The sequence below is a fragment of the Myotis myotis genome, unplaced genomic scaffold (genome assembly GCF_014108235.1).
Source record: "Myotis myotis isolate mMyoMyo1 unplaced genomic scaffold, mMyoMyo1.p scaffold_m19_p_15, whole genome shotgun sequence".
NCBI lineage: Eukaryota > Metazoa > Chordata > Mammalia > Chiroptera > Vespertilionidae > Myotis > Myotis myotis.
Genome location: NW_023416319.1, coordinates 40,278,934 through 40,300,389, shown reverse-complemented (window position 1 = coordinate 40,300,389; position 21,456 = coordinate 40,278,934). Strand labels below are relative to the sequence as shown.

At 53.2% G+C, this 21,456-nt stretch overlaps 1 protein-coding gene across 3 annotated transcripts in view; it reads right to left on the bottom strand.

Annotated features, from left to right (window-relative positions):
- The window catches only part of HK1 (hexokinase 1), a 65,473-nt gene extending 45,792 nt beyond the window's left edge, over nucleotides 1–19,681 (bottom strand). The window contains exon 1 of one of the 3 annotated variants that reach the window (XM_036336943.1): nucleotides 19,508–19,681. In XM_036336943.1, the coding sequence (XP_036192836.1) occupies nucleotides 19,508–19,612 (105 nt within the window). In that variant the 5' untranslated portion in view covers nucleotides 19,613–19,681. Of the gene's footprint in view, nucleotides 1–15,098; nucleotides 15,323–19,507 lie in introns of those variants that run through there. The other 2 variants (XM_036336941.1, XM_036336940.1) reach the window with 2 other exon arrangements.
- Between the last annotated feature and the right edge of the window lie 1,775 nt (nucleotides 19,682–21,456).

Sequence of the window (21,456 nt, the reverse complement as noted above, 5' to 3'; positions counted from 1 at the left end):
CTGTGTTCAGAATAGATCAAGCTGTGTATGGGGTAGAGAACGGGTGAGCAGGAGCAAATCTGTGCAATAGTCACATGGCTACTCTAGCATTTTGGGCATGCTTCAACTGCCGCACCCCTCACCCCACAATATGATGATCTATTTATTCACTTGTCCATCTCGTCTGATAATGAGTGAGTCCCCAGGGAAAGGAAAGCTCAAATAGACCTTTGGGACTCACCCAGTTGCCTCGTACAAAATAGGAATTCAATTAATATCAGATGTTGGAATAATACTTTATCATTATACTAGAGGCCCCGTGCACAAATTTCATGCACAGGGGTGGAGAAGGGGGTCCCCTCTGCCCAGGCTGCACCCTCTCCAATCCGGGACCCCTCAGGGGATGTCCGACTGCCGGTTTAGGCCCTATCCCATATTACCTCTTTATTATATAGGATTGTGGTTTACAAATGATTTCACATCCAGTATGTCATTTAACCTTCAAAACGACCCTGTCAGCGAGACTCGTACCCTCGTTTTGGCCTCCTTTTTCACATCTCTTTGGAAATGAGATCCACTTCATTGTTGCAGAAACTGAGGCTCCAAGAAGCTAAGTGATTAGTTCAAAGCACACGACCAGAAGTCAGGCCTCATACCTGCAAGTCTAATGCTGTATTTAACAATCATGCCCGTCCCCAAGGGAAGGCCTGTCCCTGTGGAGGGCAGACCAAGGAAAGCTGCTGAGGTTTTCCAGCTGGACAGGGAGAAACTTCTAGAAAAGGCAGGGCTCTCCATTACTCCATCCTGTCTCCTAGCTCAAGGTGCAGCTCGGCACAAGAACACGGATCTGAGAATCCTGACGTTGTAGGACAGCCAAGCCAAACCCAAACAGAGCCTAGAAGCTCAAATCAGAAAGCCGGCTGGGAACAGAGAAAACCTGCCTCCTCTGGCTCAGGTTCACGAATCATCATGTGGCACACCCCCCTCCCCAAGGAGATGTAGGAAATGAGGCCAAAAAGGGTACAAGATGAGGCAGAGCTGGCCCTGAACTTGAGGCCTCCTGGATGTCATGTGAATGAGGATACACCAAGGGGAGCCCTTTCCATTGGTCCGAGGGAGCTCAGGCGGGGCCTCCAAAGAGTAGAGACCCTGGGCCTGGGGCTGGCCAGGTACCCACCACCCTGGGCACCTCTCTGCACAAGGGGCCTCTTTCCCCTCCTGCAGACCAGCTGTGGGCTGCTGCTGGCTGGGCTGTCGCTGGCTGGGCTGCCGCTGGCTGGGCAGCTGCTGGCCACCTGGGGTGGGGACTGAGGATGGTGGTGGAAGGAGGCGGGAGAGGAGGGTGTCAGGGAAGCCACCCCTGCCATTTTCTCCAGATCTCGGAGAGGCTGTGCTCTGCAGAAAACCCCGTAACAGAACTGCTATTTCTTTCTACAGAGGGTGGGGCCAGAAGCCCAGGAGGGGTGAGATGGCAGAGGGTTCAGACCTGGAAAAGGACAGCTTCTGGTCTTGGGACGTTTGGCAAAGCCTGTGGCCCTTTCAACTTTTCTACTTCTGTCCCCTCTCCACTGCATCTGCAGGTCTCTTCCTCCCCTCCCTTCTCACATTCCACCTCCACAGCCCTTCCTCTCCTCTCAGGACTCGCCCTTCACTGCTCTGGCCAGACACTGTACCCCAACCACCCCTCCTGTGCCTCCGACCCCAGCCCTACATTTGGGTGACCAGAGGGCACAGCACCTCTTCTAGAGGCTACAAGCAGCCAGGCCAGTCTTGGGGACATCTGTCCTAGGATGGAGATTCCCAGGCGTCCGGGCCCCGAGTGCCCACCCTGGCACACAGGACTCGGGCCAGGCTGGGAGGAAATGGGAGGTGGCAGGGCCAGAAACCACAAGCCCGACGAGTCCTGCAGACACTTGGCCGAGACTGACGAGGACCCTGGGCAGCCTCCAGAGCACCTTTCACCTGAAGGGACCAGCCCTTCTCCCAAGGCCAAGAGCCAGGTCGGCCGCACAGGATGGACACTCTCGCCCAGATACTAAGCAAGTACTTGTCCTGGACTGTCCTTCCTGCAGACCAGGAGGGCCCGAGCTCTCAGCAGCTCAGGAGATGTCAGAGGGGAGAACATAGCCTCGTCGAGTGCCTGCCCCAGAGCCGTCAGCTAATGAGCACACACAGGGGCCACGCACTGTGCTAAACGCCACCATTTCTGTGCTCGACCCCAGTGCCCCCTGCTCCCAACAGAACACGCACAAAATATCAATGCAAGACCGGACGTGCCCAAGTGAATGAACAGGCCAGTCGTGGCAGGAGGTGTGACCACTGGTGACCCGGGCATTTTGACCTTCTGTGGAGAGGGGGGCGAAACCATGGAAAATTTTCACCCCCTCTCTCGTCCTCTCCTGTGAGGATCAGGAATGAGGCAGAGATCGCCCTGGCCGGTTTAGCTCAGTGGACAGAGCGTCAGCCTGCGGACTGAAGAATCATGGGTTCGATTCCAGGCAAGGGCATGTGCCTCAATTACAGATTCAATCCCAGCTCCCATTGGGGCATGTGTGGGAGGCAACCAGTCGATGTGTCTCTCACATCAATGTTTCTCTCTCTGTCTCTCTCCCTCCCTTCCACTCTCTCTAAACATCAATGGAAAAACAGCCTCAGGTGAGGAGTAACAAAAAGAATGAGGCAGAGCAACAGGTGGGCCTGAAGGTGCTCCGTGCATGCTTTCAGAATGAACTTTCAAAAAAGGAAATTGGGGAGCTGGCAGTGAAGGGCTGAGGACTCTTGCTTAAGAAAAGGGCAGTGATTTCAACATCGGATTCACTTCTCTTTCCTAGACTGACTCAGGAGAAAACAGGTCCCGGGGGGTTCGTGTTATGTTAATAATAGCTCACATGTGCAGAGGGCTTTTCCCCTTTACACAGGACTGCTCATACATTAGCCCATGTACATGTCATAGTAAGAGATGAGATAAGCTCAGAGATGCCAGGTGCTGGGGATGAAGCAGGTGCTTGATATGTTAGTTCCCTTTCTCCTAGCACAACAGGAAGGAAAGATCTCTACATTTTACACCAGAGGAAACTGAGACCCATGATTCACAAAGGAGTCACACAGTTTGTAACTGACAGCTGGGTCTACATTCCTCTCCTAGCCCCTCGTTTTGGGCTTCTCCCTAACACTCCCATTCTTTCTCATGTGGCGGGGAGAATAGGAAGCTGTGGACAAAGGGGGCTGGGTTCACCTCCAAGATCTGCCACTTATTAGCTCCTGCGACGCTGGACAAGTTACATAACCTCTCTGAGTTTGGCTTTCTTCACTTTTAACATGAGGATAATAATACTTTCACCCCAGACAGCTTCTGGGAGAATTTGTAAAATAAGCATCCAACATCATTTCCCACCCTCCCATCTAAATGACGAGAAGGGAGACATCTCCCTGCCTCTGCTCTCTAACAGACATGAGCCCGTGTCCCACCTCCTTGTACCGAAATACCCAGAAAAATGCACTGGTCGCCGAATGTCATTGGGCCACGTTGTAGAAGAGAAAACTAAAGGTGGGAGGCACTGCACCAGAAACCACAGCAAATGGAAGATTCTGGCAAAATCGCTCTGAAACATTTGCAATGTTTTATTGATTTCTTAAAACAACTAACAGTAAGTTACAGTAAGAATAGCAATACCCATTTATTATTAAAAGAGATCAAGCAACACATAAACGCAGACAAGTGAAAAGTGGGAGTTCTTCCCCCAGCCGTCCCAGGGACAAGAGCTTTATGCTGTAGGCTGGTTTTCCTACCTAAACAAACCCTCACACATACAGAGCCTGGCTTATTTCATTTTACAAAAATGGAATCATAAACATTTTCTTTTCTTTTGAAACCTTAACTCCACCTCCCTATTTCCTCTGGGAACTGCCTCTCGGGACCCCCTGCTTCAAGGATGGGGCACGGACAAGGCAATGGAGACACCTGCGTCTGACTGGCTTTGCCATCCACCATGCAGGCGTGTCTGTGACTTTGATCGACAAAGGCCTCTCTACGTTGCACGCACTTCCACGTGGTGGGCCTTGAACTATCCTGTCCAGAGAAGTAGGGCAGATGTCCTCGCTTGCAACACCCCAGGGAAAAAACGGGGGCCAGAGAGGCTCTCCAGTTGGCCAAGGTGACTCTCTGGTCCTAAGAGATCCAGAGAGGACACGGTTCCCCATCCCTGGCCCTGTGCTCCTCTGTACCTGGCTTGCTCAGCGCAGGGAGAACCCAGGCCGAGGGCTTTCAGGAGCAAGGAGACATGGGAATGCGGGCGGCAGGAATGCCACAGCTCCGTCCACTCCTTGCAGACAGCACGCCACTGCAATGTGTGTTTTAGGAAGCCTCCTTCACCCCACGCCAGCTACAAATTATCTGTTCTGATCGGTCCTGGCCCAGTGAGACCCTCTGCTGGGGGGGGTGCCGCCCTGCAGGGTCCCACCCCTTTTCCTGCCTACCCATGGCTACCTGGCTGCCCAGCCCCACCTCACAGCTGTGGGTGGTGGCCAGAGGAAGCCAAGTTTCTGCACTGCTCTTAGCAGCTGGTCACAGGGAGGAAGTTGGCCATAAGGGGAGATGCTTTGCTCTAGTGGGTTCCCTACAGGAACCAGCTCCTCCCAGCTCACCACTGCCCTCCCTCACGTAGCCCCAGGCCCTGACAGTGGCTCTTTACCCACAAAGGTGCTCACGGGTCCACTGTCCACCGATTGCTGGACCTGTACAAGGCCTCTCCTCGCCCCGCACCTCTGTCTCCCAAAGCCCATCTCCAAACTCACCCCCTCTCAGAGGGCGTGCCATGATCCGCCCCGCCCAACACCGGCTGCTCCCCTCCTCCGCATCCCCTCGCTGTCGGTCACTATGTAGGAATTCATCTCCCTGGTGGACACATCACAGGGTGTGAGTCTTTCTCGGACATGGCAGCCACACACGCATGGTCTGTCTCTCCAGCCAGGGGTGGGCAAACTTTTTGACTCGAGGGCCACAATGGGTTCTGAAACTGGACCGGAGGGCCGGAACAAAAGCATGGATGGAGTGTTTGTGTGAACTAATATAAATTCAAAGTAAACATCATTACATAAAAGGGTACGGTCTTTTTTTTTTTTTAGTTTTATTCATTTCAAACGGGCCGGATCCGGCCCGCGGGCCGTAGTTTGCCCACGGCTGAGCTAGACCCTGAGTGCCAGGGGTGCAGGGGCCGTGCCTTCCAGGCCCTTTGTGTGCCCCCAAAGCCCTCGGCGTGGCTCCTCGGCTGGGCTGGGTGGCCGCTCTGCTGGGCAGGAGGGCCCTGGGGACACCTCGCCGGGGAGTCTCCGGTTTGCTGGCTCAGATAAGGCCGAGGCTCCTCTTCCCTGAACGGCCAGCCCTTCTCCAGCACCGGCCCTCACTTTGGCCTCGTGGTGACCTGTGAGGGGACAACGGCCTCTCCCTGAGGGACAGTGTTCCAGGCGGCCTCTAACCCACCCTCTTCCTCTCACAACATCTGCATTTCAAGACAGGGGCCCTGAGGGACACAGAGCTCCATGAGGATTCCCAGGCGGCTAGTCAAGCCTCCCAGAGCCTGCGAATACCTGAAAGTCACCAGAGGAAATTGTTTGGGAAAATATTCCACTTCACAGGCCCCAGTGAAAATGGGTGGGAGCATCACCCAACAGGAGGTCCCTCCCACGGCTGAATGAGCCGTGTGCGGGCGGCTCCCTCCCAGGCTCCTATTCAAGGTCGGACACAGCTCTGGGGCCTTCTCCTTCACTGTATTTCTGCTTCTGAACTGTTAGTTCTGTTTCACTATGAAGCACCAGGGATTGCTCGTACCACACTTCTTTTTACTCTCAAAAAGCCAGGAGGAATAACCTCCAGAAACCGAGCTTCCAGGAACCACGATGAAACGGCAAGCTTAAAGGGCCCGTGCTGGGCACCTCGACCTGCCCTGATCCAGTCTGCACACTAGCAGGGTGGGAGTGACTGACCCCATTCCACAGCAGGAGCCTGAGGCCGCATAGTCACAAGGCCCCGAGCACCCAGCAACCAGGGCGGCTCCAGCTTAAGACTCCAAACTCAGTGCTCCTTCCCTGATCCCAGATTCCTCTTGCCAGGAGGGCCGCGGGAGGCCTCGTGGTCATGCCCAAGGTCCTCAGCGACCTTGACCTTGGCACCCACTAATAAGTGTTTCCTGCTGGGGAGAGAGACGGAGCTGTCATACTGACCTGGCTAAAAATACAGGAGGCGCCGCCCTCCAGGGGGACAGAACAGCCCTGGAATGTGGCTCTGCAAGAACAACAGGCTTCATTCTCAGCCTGCATGGCTTGGCCCGGGGCCAGCCTCCAGACTCACAGTCCCAGTGACCCAGGTACCTCCAGACAAAAGGGAAGGGAGGCTCTGAAGTGCAGACAGTTTTCCTTTCACTAGGACACAACCAGACGCTCACACGGCTCGCACCGTAAGTCGCCAATACCACAGGGTGGGAGCAGACCTGGCTTCCGCCAGCTACACTGTCTCCCTCTCTAACCTTGAGCAAGTCCGTCCAGCTCTGCTTTCCCACCAGTAAACAGCAGCAATGAAACTGCCCTCTTGCCCTCACCTACACACAGGAGCTCCATGACACTGGATTCCTCAGAACACAGGCTTTCCAGAAACCCACGGTGGCCCAGGCAGAGCTGTACCCAGGGCCACTGCCCCACTCAGGACCCTGCTGCCTCCCCTCTGTGACCCGAAAGCTTCACGCCCCACCCATGCCCCTCAAGGGGCCCACAGGTGTGCTCTGGGTGAAGCACCACAGTAACATCCAGCATTTGCAAAGTTCTGTACACTGTCCAAGCGTTTCTACGTCCCTTCTCTCATCTGATAAATGAGCAGGTAGTAAGGCAGGACTCATTTACCCCATCCGACAGGTAAGTAAACTGAGGCACAGAGAGCTTGATGCCCACGGAACAACACTGCTCCAGCTGGAGGGATCCTTCAGAGGCAATGGATTCCAGCCTCCAGGTCTTACAGAAGAGGAAACAGGGGCCCAAGGACCCCAGGAACCTCCTGCTTCAAGTGCAGAGTGCTTCTGTCCAAACTTCTGAGCCATTGCAGAGCATGTCTAGCAAAGCACTGTCCAACGGGGACATAATGCAAGCCACGTGTGTCATTTTAAACGTTCTAGTACCCACATTTTTAAAAAGCATGTGAAATTAATTTTAATATTTTATTTAACCCAATATTCAAAATATTATTCCCACGTGTAATTGATATTTTAAAAATTATGAATGAGCTACTTTATCTTTTTGTCATACAAGGTCTTCAGAATCCTGTGTGTATTTTATGTTTAACGGCACACCTCAAGCCAGACTCGCCAAGTGCTCGGCAGCCACACGTGGCTGGTGACTACGGTTCTGGACAGCACTGCTCTCCCATTCCAGTCACATCTTCATCCTGGCAGCCTTGGGGGATGGCTTCTCTGGGAGACCACCACAATGCACCTCTTGGGCGTCTCAAGCCCTGGACAACAGTCCTAGTTCTGCACGCATGGCAAGCGCTGCCCACTAGTGTCAGAGTGGCCTGCATCTCACCCCAGCCCCACTGCGTTCTGGCCATCAAGATCATGTCAATTCCACTTCCTGAAGCTTGCCTGCCCCACATGTCCGGTGCAGGAAGAGCCCAGGCCGGGGTGGCTCAGTCGGCTGGGCATTGCCCTGTGCACCGAAAGGTTGCTGGTATAATTCCTGGTCAGGGCACATGCCCGGGTTATGGGCCCGATCCCTGGTAGGGGGTGCAGGAGGCAGCCGATCGATGCTCTGCTCTCACATCAATGTTCCTCTCTCTACTGCTCCCTCGGTCTCTAAAAATCAATTTTTTTAAATCTTAAAAAAATAAGATGCAGGAAGAAATACATATATCCAAGCCTGCTGTAAGGACTCAACTAAATAAAGCATGTGAAAATATTTTGTAAATGGAGCAGAACTCTGCAAAGTGAGATGGTGCCTTCGTTACAACGGTGGCCTGGTTATCCTACTCCACTCACCCCACCCACCCGAGAGGGTCCCGGAAGGCACCCGGGGACATCAGAGAAATAAATCAGATTGAATAAAGGCTGCAAGCCAACCCCAGTGTCAATCTGCACGTCCGGGCAGAACTGGGAGAGAATGCTAGGAGTGGCACACAGAGAGTATCCTGGCTCTTCTTGCAGGGTGAGCCGTGCCCTCCCTGGAGGTCCTCTTTTAAATGCAAACGAGGATGGGGGGTGGGGGCAAATGGAAAGGGAAAGGGAAAAAATTGAAAACCAGAAAAAATCCCTAACATTTCGCTGTAAGTGACTTTATTGGGCCAATTTCCTTCCCAAGCAGCGGGAGCTGGGGAGATAGGGAGGTGGGGCTGGCAGCCATCAGCCGGTGTGCTGGTGGAGGGGAGGGTGGGGAGGAAGGAGAGATGGGAGTCAGGGCCCCTGGAGGGTCTGCCCCTCCCCAGAGCTTTCTCTTCCTAGACCTGTTTCCCTAGCCAGCAAAATGACAGGGTGGGGTTCTGAGCCAGGGGACCTGGTAGTGTTCCTGTCACGACCACTCATGAGCTGTGTGGTCAAGTTGACAAGTCACTCCACCACGTGGGGGCCTCCAGGTCCCCATTTCTAAATGGAGAGGATGCCCTTCCTTCCATTGCTATGCATACACCCAAGAAAAATGAAAGCATATATCCACGCAGAAAAACTGTGTACACAGATATTTGTTCACAGCCCCAAAGCAGAAGCAACGCAAATGTCCATCAACTGACAAACGCATAAGCAAAATGTGGTATATTGATACAGCTGAGCATTAGTCAGCAATAAAAAAAGAATGGTGTGATGATACTTGCTACAGCGTGGATGAACCTCGAACACATGCTTAGTGAAAGGAGCCAGATACAAAGGCCACGGATTGCATGATTCCATTTATGTGAAATGTCCAGAAGAAACAAATCCATTTAAAGAAAGTACATCCATAGATGCCAGGGGCTGGATGGACGGAGGAAGGGGGCGTGACTGCTTAATGGATATGGGGTTTCTTTGGGGGCTGATGAAAAGGTTCTGGAATTAGATGGTGGTGATGGCTGCACAATCTTGTACTAGAAGCCACGGAATGGTACACTTGAAAATGGTCAATTTTTTGGTGTGTGAAGTCTATCTCGATTGAAAAATAAAAGCAGGGGCTGCACTGCCATCTGACTTGGGTCCGAATGCTGGCTGGCTTTCTGTGTATGATCTGAGGCCTCACCCGAAAGTGGAGATGATGACAGTGCCCACCTCACAGGGCGCTGTGAGGATGTAATGCCTTTAGCATCAACCTGGCAGTAGGTGTAACGGGCATTCGGTTGGTTTCGATTGGTGTTGTTATATTAATGATGAAATAAGGCCCATGACAGGGAAGACACAGACCCCAGTAGGCATTCAGTGCGCCCTTCCCTCTGAGGTACCCTCCAGGTCCCGGCGTCTGCGAGCCTGTAATCAGGCTCGCAATCAGATGAACGCGATCCGACATTTTCTGCCTCGTGCAGTACCGGGCCTCTCCCTCGGGCTCCACATTTCAGCTTCCCCGGTGTCTGCGGGGGCACAGCCACCCTCTCCTTTTACGGAAGACAGTCTGGGAGAGGCTGCTGGCTTGAGTTTTCTCTAACAGAGCTGGGCACGCGTAAGGGACTGATAAGCCACCAGCCCTGCCCGGCTCGGATCCACCCAGGAAGAGAGAGGGTGTGTGGCCAAATGCCCACGTGTGTGTTTTAATTCCCAGAAAAGTTTAACCGATTCATGCCAGGTCACAAGGGGCCACAGAGAGTCCTCATAAGCCTTTCTCGCATCTACCCCGCTCCTCGGTTCAGCGCAAACATTTCAGCAGCAAACCATTCAGTCAATGGGGCTGGCACTGCTCACAATGAGCGCTGTCAACTTCATTCAGCAAGGAGGGCTCTGCTTCTCGATAGGATGCACTAAGAAAGGGCTAATTTTAAACCAAGCTTGAGTGCTATATTGTGAATGGTAATAACTGACAAGAAGCAGCGTCTTAAAAAAAAAAAAAGCAGTGTCTTTAAAAATGTCAAACATCTTTAAAGGTGTGACTGCACCAAGGGTGGCGTGGAGCAAAAGGAACCCATACCAAGCTCTGACTGTGGTGTGACCATGGAGGATGGCAACTTGGCAAAACCTTGAAAGTGAGAAAATGCACACAATCCTCCACCTACCAATTCCAACCCCAGACTCAGCCTAGGGCCTAGAGAAACTTGCACGTGAACTGGAGATGCACATGACACTGTACCTCGAAAATTTAAAAACCCCAAAGCCCATCAGAAGAATAGATACGCTAACTGCACTGTAGTCACACAATGTAAGAGCACACAGCAGCTTAAATCGATGAAATAGAGCTACGTGGAAAAAAATCCCAGATATAGATTGTTGAGCTAACAAAAGCAAGCTGCAGAAGGATACGTACATACAGCACCATTTACAAAAGGTTAAAATCCCATAAAGTAACACTATATGTTGCGTATAGATACATGATATGTAATAAAAGTATAAAATCATGCATGGAAATGATGAACACCAAATTCAGCAGAGAGGTCACCTCTGGACGGAGAAATGGATGGAACTGACGATGGGGATACAAGGGGTTTCAGTTTGGCCTGTAACGTAATAATTGTGTTTTCTCAAATGAGGAGCAGATACACGGGTGCATGTTATGTCAACTTCAGTATTTTTTTATGCATCTCAACTGTTTCATAATATAAAATTAACTCCTACGTACACACATTAATAGACATTCCAAAGTAAATCATTAAAATCAACAAAGGTGGGTTTTTCTGGAGGAAAGAAGCAGAGGGAGCTAGGATACCCTCTGAATCCCATTCCAGATTTCCTTAAGGCCTTGAGGAAGTCACTCACCTCCTCTGGAAATCCAGTCCCCGTTTCTAAATGGGGGTACAATCTCTGCCTTCTGGGTGCTGCACACCAGGGAGCTAGCAGGATGCCCTGAGGAGCTGTGAGGGGGAGGGGCTGCCCTGGGACACACGGGGTCAGTGCCTCATTTCCTGACATGTAGACACACACACACACGCACACACGCACACACGCACACACACACACGCACGCACACACGTACGTGGTATCTGATAAGACACCCATGGAGTGTTTCGGGAGAGAAAGAAATACTACAATTTGGTAACTAACCATTTGACTCTCCTTTACAAAGTTTCTACGTATAATATTTTCTTTTGTACATCGACAGCCTGGCTTTAAGCAATTCCTAAGCTGGTGATTTCCCACCCAAGATCGGGCCACGGGCTCCTCTCTGCTCTCCTGGCATTCTATGCTTTACACTCACCATAAGACAGCAAAGAATTATTGATACTCCCTGAGAATAGCGACCATTTCGACCAGGTTCATAGCTGTCCCCCAGCCTAGCACAGTTCTCTGCACATGATAAAGGACTTCACCATTTTCTGCAGAAACCACTGAGTTCCCACGATCAGATGTGATTGTAAAGGTCCTCAAATCAATACGCGGGAGCCAGCCGCCGCCACGACTGCTTCCTGGACGCAGAGGTGTACGTAGGGCTGCCTCCTCAGCCAGCCTCTCCCCGGGGCCTCCTCAGGCACGCTCAGAGCCCACTCCAGTGGCTAATTCTGTCAGGCAGGAATCCCTGACGGCAGACACGCACAGGGAGTCGGGACTAGTCGTGCCAAACCAGTCCTTTTAGGAGAAAGCTGCCCAGGCCTTCTCCAGCGAACAGCAGGCGTGTGGGAGGACAGCACAGCTTGGCCAGATGTGAAAGTCCCTCCTATCTACCCACTTTCCAAGTTTATTCCCTCACGACAGCCCCAAATTACCAAACCAAATCAAGTGTTGGGGCTTCTCTCAGAGGAGAACTCCTAGGCACATCCAAGGTACAGAGGACAGGGACTGCGCAATGAATGTTCGACAAGGAGTGAGAGGCCCTTCCTGGATATGTGTATGACGCCGAACCAAAATGTGCAGGAGTCATTTTTCATCATTTTCTAACACTCATCCCTCTCACCCCACAACAAGAAGGGGCATATTTTTAATGCTTGCTTTTGTAGCTGGGACACATGGGTTTCTGCGTAAATAGCCCTTTAACTGCTAAGCACACTCTCCCCCACCTTCCTTGGCCAAGCACTCTGAAGACTCCTGGGTCCTGGCCTTTGGGACAAATCACACTGGCAAATGGGGATTACTTAGGTCAGGGGGATCCCACCCAGAGAAAATCCACTGGCGTTTGCTCACCATTCTGACAACCCTGGAGAAAACAAAGTGTATTTCTTTAAAGGCCAAGTTCCTGACCTTGCTGGACAACTCTTCCTTTCCTAAACAAGCAGAGGACTATGCGATACTTCACCCTCCTGCAGGTTCCTAATGGCTAAACCGAGTGGGAGACGCTGGTGAGATGAGAGGCATGTTAACAGGTACGTGGAGGTCAAAGGACCCAGTCTCTGGCTGCAGATTAGCAGATGTCTGGGGTTCTGATGAATGGAATCTTTCACAAGCACACCTGTGCCTCCTAAAAGCACTAGAAGAGTGAAAGGAAATTATGTTTTTTGCTTAGTTCTGCCTCATACAGGGACACTCTTTGCACTGGGCTCTATTAATCAATAATATGCAGACACAGTCTGGAAAATGGGGCTCCATAGCAGGAAGCCAGGCATTCGGCCTATTTCAAACCAGGACAGATTTATGAAGTTGAATTACTGACATGTCTCAGAGGGAGAGAAATAATACCCTTGTCATGATCACTTCTGTGTCCGGAGCAATCCCAGTAAACCTTCGCTGGTGTCACCCCCACCTTCCCTCCACCTACACCTAGGCCAGAGGGCAAGAAAATGGAAAGGGGTTAACAGCTGGTGCCATGCTATCTGCGGAGCCCCGAAGGCCACCCAGAGCTGAAGGGCTGAATCATCATGGCTGCCCACCACTGTTCTACGTCCCCGTCAGGTCGGAGACAAAGCCCAGGGTGAGGCTTGGAGTCCTTCACCCTCACCCGGCTTTCCCTGCAATCGTGTGGGTAGGAAGGGCTGGCCTCTAATAAGCTGACTAGGCCATCAGAACAAGTGTGCTCAGGAGGCCCAAGCAGGCAGCTTCCGGGGACCACACCCACAATGGCCCTCCCACTCAGCCCATAATGCAGGCCAAGGTGATCGATCCCCTGGCAGGAAACCACACTCCCACCATAGGAAGCAGCCTAAGAAGCCATCGGTGCAAGAAGGCCATTTGTTTTGAAGACTCTCCTTGACCAATAATATTATCTGGTAGAAGCTTTGGCCTCAAGACTGTCCTCCAGCAACGTTCTGAGGCCAGAGGAGGGCAGGGAGGGGATGTCAGACTCCCAATCTCAGAGGAGGAGGGATGTGAGGATCAATCGATTCACGAGTCTCATACTCAGATGTCTACAGGAGCCTGGGGGATAGCGGGGCCACACTAGATGCTGTGTGCCTGATAAAACAGGTCCCACTGAGTGCAGTCCTAACTCAACCCAACTCAGCCCTGGAGACCACAATTGGTGGTGGTGGTGGGTGTGGACGCTGTTGGCTTACAAGGTCATGAGTCCCCACCCCAGTTGGTCTGCCTGCTGTCTTGAGCCACAGAGGGTACCACGTGCAGGGAGAGAGCAGTGAACTCATCCAGGCCTTACATTCCCACCGTGAAATCAAATATCACTTCAGAGTCACTGTCACTCACAGCCATGAGGGACCGTGGCAGAGTCCCAGGATTGTGTCCTAACTGTCCCACTCTGATCCCCACTCAGCACTGATCCAGGGTCCACACAGCATCCCCAAGACCTTGGTCTCAGCTCCTCCCCCTCAGCTAATTTCTCAGAGGAGGCTGGTCAAGTTCCCTGTGAAGGAAGGCGGAGACCTGGGTCCCACCCAGGCTCTGCCTGTCACTCACTGTGACCTTGATGAGGTCACCCTCATCGGGCCTGTTTCCTATTGTGTCAGAGGAAGGGGTTGTCTTAGGTGGTGGGTAGAAAGAAACTGAACATCCTGTGGCTTGTAGAGCAGAAAATCCAGGCCTGTGGCTCATGCCTCTCACCTGTGGCTAGCACGCCCCTTGTTTGAACTTTAAAGGGAGGCTGACTTTGCTAGTCCATCCCAGCTTTTCCTGGCAAGAATGTCACCCACTCAGGGTGTGGGTGGGTCAGGAGGCTGTGCTAGGCCTGGCACTAATAAAATGGGCCTTTCCCTACAGCCTGGACTGTTCCTTAAGAACGCGGTGGCAAAGCTGGCAGAAGGGAGCAGCGTAAGAAGCTTCCGCGCTAGGAAGCAGCATCGTGAAGACCTGCCAGCGGACAGTATTTTATATGGTAAAGGCAGCAACACCTGGGAGACGCAACCATGTGCAAGTGCACACGTGTCAAGCATACTTGTCAAAGCCTCCATCCAACTCAAAAGCCCAGTCTCTTATTTGTGCTCCCGGGACTGGCTGGAAATTACAGCTTTAAGAGAGCTGTCACGTAGAGGAATAAAAAATTCCATTCAGACATGCCAATCCAGTCCTGAGGCCTATGAGCAAAGTTTCCGGTGGCTTCCTCCGCGTTCCAGGAAGCCAGGCGGGTCACTCCGTCCTCAGATTAAGCAGCAGCGGCAACAGCTGAGAGAGCCGGGGTGACAGCTTCTAGGAGCGCCCGATGCCCTCCGCCCCCCGCCGCCGGGAACCCGAAATATGGGATGTCTGGCCTCCAGTCAGCACCCCGGCCTGCTGTGCGCTCACCTCCCCAGCATCTCTGTGATCACGCCTCCGCCCACGGCGCTCAGTCCCTTGCCAACAGGCCACCTCCCTGCACAGCCCGTGGCCCCATCTGACATCCACAGTCCGTTTCAAGGACACTGCAGCAAGCAGCCCAGTCACAGGGGTCTTCCCTCCAAACCCCACCACCACCGCGCGCGCGCGCACACACACACACACACACACACACACACACACACACTCCCTGGGAGAACCAAAGGGCGAAGCCTTTCCCCGCCGCCTACAGCCCGGCCAGCGCTGGCCTGGGGCAGGCCGGGCGCAGGAGGATGGAGGCTGCGGCGGAAAGCGGATGCCGGAACGCACCGCGCGGCCAGAGCGCGGGGCGGCGGCGCGGGCGGGGCTCACCTTCTTGACTTGGTCATCCTTCAGCTCGGTGAAGTAATAGGCCAGGAGCTGCGCGGCGATCATGCTGGCGGTCGGGGGCGCGGGGAGCCAGGCGTGGGGCCAGGTCGGTCCTCCGCAGCCTGGGGAGCAGTGGTCCTCGGGCTGCTGCTCGGCGGCTCCTCCTCCCGCTCCCGCGGCTCCTCCCCCTCGGCCCGGGCGCGGCCGCGGCTCGCGCGCTCCCGGTCTCCGCGCTCCCGTCCCCGGGAGGGTGACCGCCGCCCGCAGTCCCACCTCCTCGGAGCCCATTGGCTGCCGTGCGCCTCTGCAGCGCCGCGCGGCGGCGTCGGGACCTGGGCGGGGGCGCGGCGGAGGGCCAGGCGGCCACTCCCTCCTGCGCCGGAAAGGAGGCGGGCGGCGCCGCGAGATCCCCCCGGGCTGGCATCGCTCTGCACGTCCCCCACGTCGGCGCGTTAGGCCCTTCCCGGCGCTGCCCGTCACGCGTGGTGGCACCGTGGCCGTGCGGGGCGGGGCGTGGGGAAGGCATCACCCGGCTCTGCCCGCACGAGTGGCGGGAGAGGGCTGGCTGCGAGACGGGGCGGTCCCGGTCCTCGGAATGAGGGCTCCCCGGGGAGTTCCGCGTCTGGGGAGGCGGGGGGCTGGCAGAAGCAGGCGCAGAGCGCGCAGGGCCTTTGCCGGCGGAAGCTGAGCCCCCGGCTTCGCCGTCCTCACACGCGGTCCCGCGCCCGCCGACCTCGTGGCCCCAGGGCCAAGCGCGGAGCTCCCCCCGCCCCCCCATCCCCACGCCCAGTGCATCACGCGGTACCACCCGCCCGCCCGGCCTCGGCGCCTCCGGCTAGCCCGGCCTGGTCTCCGGCTGCTGGGTTTGTGTGCTAACCCCAGGACGGCTGGCCACTCGCTCTCCCCGGAATCACCGGTTCTGTCCCCGAGGGTGCACGCCTGCTGGGCGGGACTTGGGCCGCAGGTCCCGGCCTGACCCCAGCCGCCAGGCTCCCTGGCTCTTTCGCGGGGCGGGGATTCTAGGCTCCCCACCTAGCTGCCACCTTTTTTACTTCCCCAGAGGAAGTTAGCCAGCTTCAAACGGGGGCGGGGAGATGCGGAATCAGGCGTTTATGCCGCTGCTAGGACGGATAGCCATCTTCCCACGCTTAGGTTAATTCTTCCCGTGTGCCACACACCACCAGGATCTTCGCTGCGTTAGGAGGTGACATGTAATGAGCTCAAATATTACCCTGATTCAGCAGATTAGAAATGTGAGGCTCAGGGAGGCCATGTCTCTTGTGGGACTTGATACAAGCAGGAAGTTGCAGATCCAGGCTTAGACCTCGGGTCTGTTTTCAGGCCGGTGCTCACCCTTGGGATTTGCAGCCCTCCCGGTTGTAGCTCTCCGCCTAAATAGGCCACAATCCTGGGACCAAGGCTGCACCATGTGCTGCCCTGAGATGGCTAGAGGTGGCTAGACGGCACCCCTACCTCTACCCCAGCCTTGGATCCTGAGGGGCCCTGGCCAAGCCTAGGAAAGGTGACGTGGGAATCGGGAGATGGCTTAGATCCAGGACAGCCCTCCTCGGGAACCTTAGGCGCCTGGCCCCTGCCATCGCCAGCTGAAGAGGACCTCAGAGGAGGCCCTTGAGGCTAGATCCCTCAGTCCAGAGCACAGCCCCCACCCCCTGGCCTAATGACTGACATCCTGAGTCACCTCTCTGAGCCTGCATCCTCATCCATAAATGGAGACACTAATGCCCACCCTCCCCCTTGGTCGTGGAATACCACAAATTAAACACCCACTTATAATATATGCTTAATAAATAGTAGGTATTATAAGATTGGGGAGCTGATGAGGTTTAAACCTCGGACTTCTCACTTGAATTCCCCCAGTCTAGTCCCTGCGAGCACCTAGCAATTTAATGTTTGTAATTTTGAATTATTTTCCAAAGAGGCTCCCTGAAATTATTTAAGCTCTTAGTTCTACAAAACCTGGACTTACCCCCTTGATAGTATCATTATAAACCAGGAACACAGAGGTTTTCTGGCATCCACCAAACACACTACCACCCTGGCCACTGTGTCTAAGTGGTTAGAGCATCAGCCTGTGCATTGAAGGGTCTTGGGTTTGATTCTGATCAAGGGCATGTACCTGGATTGCAGGTTCGATCCCCAGGTGGAGGCAACCAATTCATGTGTCTCTTTCATCTCTCTCTCTCTCTCTCTCTCTCTCTCTCTCTCTCCCCCCCCCCCTTCCTTCCGCTCTCTCTATATAAAAATATTATTTCAAATCTTTATAGAATTAAAGGAAAACCACACTAATCATTAAATACTCTTGGATTGTCTTTACTCCTCCCACAGATGAATTCACAAATATAAAAACTGATGTACATTTATATTCTGAAGTACAAATCTCCAACAGCCAAGTAGTCAGACATTTTATGTGCAAAGTAGGTATTGCATATTTACTTGCTATGGAAATCAGAGTACAGGCTCAATGGAGAATCTTCCGCTCTCTCTAAAAATCAATGGAAAAAATACCCTCCCATGTGGATTAACAAAATAAAAGACCATCTTAAAAAAACAAACAACAAAAAACCACTATCTACATGGCCAGAAAGCAAAATTGGGTGGCTGGGAACAATCTGGATGTTCTCGAGTGCCATTTGAGTCCAGCAAATATGATTCTGCCAGCCGCACAGGTGGCTGCTCCGTGAGGACTGAGAACTGTGCTGTTAATTGCTCTGTGGACACAGACGGGGTTCTGTGGGCAGTAACCCCACAGGGTGGTCGGATCATAAATTTCTAACAGGGCTGCTCACGGTGGGTAGTCACCCCAGGCCTGTAACTTCTTTAGTAAGATGTTTTAAGCCAGCCCTGTCCACTGTTCTTGTGCATCTAGGTTAGCACACCTTTAAAATACCGGAAGTAATATCCCTCCAAAGAAATATTAACCCTCAAGGGAGCACATAATCTTTTTAAAGATTTTTCAAAGTATGTTCTTATTGATATCAGAGAGGAAGGGAGAGAAAGATAGAAACATCAATGATGAGAGAGAATCATGGATCGGCTGCCTCCTGCACACCCCCTACTAGGGATCGAGCCCGCAACCCAGGCATGTGCCCTTGACCGGAATCAAACCCAGGACCTTTGAGTCCACAGGCCAGTGCTCTACACTGAGCCAAACTGGCTAGGGCGAGAGCACATAATCCTAACTATCCTCCAATCCAACCCCTTCCTTGCTTTTTCCAACCCCCTCATTTTAAATGCATAAAGGAAGCTCAAAACCGCTTTCTCCAGGAGCATTTTAGATCTTGCTCCTGGCATATGTCGTCAGTTTGCTCAAATAAACTCTTATACAAATTTTCTATCAATTTGGACGTTCCTATGTAAACACGCTGCTCCCAAACCTCAAATAGAGCCTGGCACGCAAATTGGAATGAGCCCAGTGATCCAGAGCATGCACACCCTTTAACCCAGCCCCTGCGCGCACCACCATGGCACCCCCAGTACAGCTGAGGTCTCTGAGCAGAGCCAGGCTGAAGCTGACCCTCTCAGTGGCCCTAACACGTAATGTTTGCAGGCAGGGAGGCTGCCAGTGCTTTCTCTTCCCTGGTTGTTGTTGTTGTTGTTGTTGTTATTATTGATTGATTTCAGAGAGGAAGGGGGAGGGAGAGAGAGATAGAAACATCAATGCTGAGAGAGAATCGTTGATTGGCTGTCTCTTGCATACCCCCACTGGGGATCGAGCCTGCAACCTGGGCATGTGCCCTGACCAGGAATCGAACCATAACCTCCTGGTTCACAGGTCGATGCTCAACCACTGAGCCACACCAGTCAGGCTCTTCCCTGGTCTTTGAGTGAGAAACTACTCAAGGTGACTCACTCCTCCCCACCACGCGAATGCAGCCAGGCCTCAAGGCCTACCAGGGCCTATCAGTATTTCCCAATATTTCTAGGCCTGACCCACTGCCTCTTTCCAACACCCCCCCACCCCCACCCCCCACTTCACCGTCCTATGCCAGAAATATCACAGGAGTCTTCTAGCTGCCTCCCTGATTCCTGGCTTCCCTCCATCCAAGTCATTCTGAGGTCCAGGCCCCGTTTTTCCTGCTAAAAAGCAGCCTAATCACATCGTAATCCTGCCCCAGGATGACCCCTCCTTCCAGATGGAGTCACTTTAAACATCTCTGCCTTGTGTCCGAGGCGGTCTGTAATCTGACTCCACTCTCCCCCACTTATCTCTTCCTTCACCCGTGGTCATAGCAAAGCCACTTCCCTCTGTCCTCAGCCTCCACCATGTCCATTCCATTTGAGCCCCTGCTCACATTTCCTTGCTTGCCCTGCCTTCTCCACTCACCTCCATCTGATCCAGTGCCTGCCCACCTACCCTCCCCATAAAGCCTTCCCAGACCAGGACTACTCACCCCAGACTTAGGACCACCGCCACCAGGCAAACTCGGAGTCCATCCAGATCTAGAACAAGACTCTTCCTTACAGACGCAGAACCTGAGGCACAGCCGGTGGGCCATCTTGCCCAGGGTCAGGTTGTGGTAGAATTTGGAGCTGGGACTCAAACCCAGTTCTGATGCTCAGCCGGTGCTCTGTCCATCCTTCCCACCACCTCACTGCAGCCTGGGCCTCAGATAAGTGACACTGAGTCATGACAAACTGCTGAAGTCGTTGACTGTCTTCTGGGGGCCAGCCTTATCTGCCCCAATCAGACATCTTCCTGAGGCAGAGCCCGTGCTCACTGTGTCCCCTCTGTCATGCAGTTATCACCTCACGCATTCCTTGATTATTCTGTCTCTTTTTGCTGTCACGTAGCTCTTAGCCTGCCACTAAGCCCTCTTGCTGATTACTCGCTGGGCCCTTAGGAAGAGCAGCAAAGACCTCAACCACAGGACGTCTCCTTCCAGACGGCTCCTTCCCTCACCCTCCAGGTGGTCTTCCCCTCTCCCTGGAGTCCCCTGGGTTTCTTTGTTCATTTACTGGGCTTCCTCTTGTACAAGTTAGAGGAGGGGAAAGGGACCCGACCGTGCCAGGCTGCCACCCCGCAAACCCCACCTGCTGGTAAGAGACAACGAGCTGCAGCCAGGCCAGTGTAACCGTTCACATCTGAGCCGGACACCCTCCAGTGCAGCGGTTCTCAACCTCGGCTGCACATGAGAATCACCTGGGAATCTTTTTAAAATCCTGACTTCTGGGCCTCATCCTCCGGAAATTCTGTTTCTTTGTTACTAATGTTGTGGCCCCACCCCATAACAAAGAAACAGAATTTCCAGAGGATGAGGCCCAGAAGTCAGGATTTTAAAAAGATTCCCAGATGATTCTAATGTGCAGCCAAGGTTGAGAACCACTGCTCCTGTGGATCAGGGCTGTCCCCCAGCACCTGGGAGCACATCGTAACATCCACGTTTGCATAACGTTGGCATTAGCAGACCAGTTTCTCACTTATTCCCTCATTTCTCCTGATAACAGGCTGCTGAGGTTACAAGAGCAAATACCATTATCTCCACTTAATCAGTCATTAGGATTATGGGCGTTATAGAGCTGTTTAAAGTCTCAAAAAGAAAGAGAAAGTGAAAAAAAATTAAGGCCAGTGTCCAACCACGGCGGCATCTTGGAATCCTGACGCATTTGTTGGGGGAAGAGGGGACCACAGGTGCCCAGCCCCTAGCGTTGCTGGGTTTGTATGATGACATTCTCAGCCCACCTCCTTTCTCTTCCATTTGCCCAAAGTTCTGCCCTCTGACAACATCATAACAGAGGTTGTAAACAGGCACCCACCAGGTTGAAACATGGTCTGTAACATATTTTATTTGGCCCATCAACGTTTTAAAAATATGAGCCAACACTTGAAAATTAGGAAGTGTCACTTTAAAATACAGGTTTCTGGCATTTGAGGTCTCGCCACACAGGACCTAGGTTATTGAGGCAACAATCAGCTAGAAATGAGGACCTGCTGCCCCCTTCAGACAGGGCAGGGGAGCTGCAGCTTGCCCCAGGCCCCGCCCAGCCCACCCACTTCACTGATACACACTGCTGACTGCACGCGGGCACTCCCTCCCCCCACCCCCGCCCTGCATTTAAATTTTCAACTGATGACTGGAATTTATAGGAAGAAGGCCTCAGGTATTAGGGCTGGGATTAAGAGAAAGCAGGGCTGAGTCAGGCAGTGTGGCTCAGTGGTTGAGCATCAGCGCAGGAACCAGGTTGATTCCAGTCAGGGCACATGTCTGGGTTGTGGGCTCGATCCCCAGTGGGGAGCATGCAGGAGGCAATCGATGACGTTTCTCTCTCATCGACAATTCTATCTCTCTATCCCTCTCCCTTTCTCTCTAAAAATCAATAAAAACATATTTTTTTAAAAAAG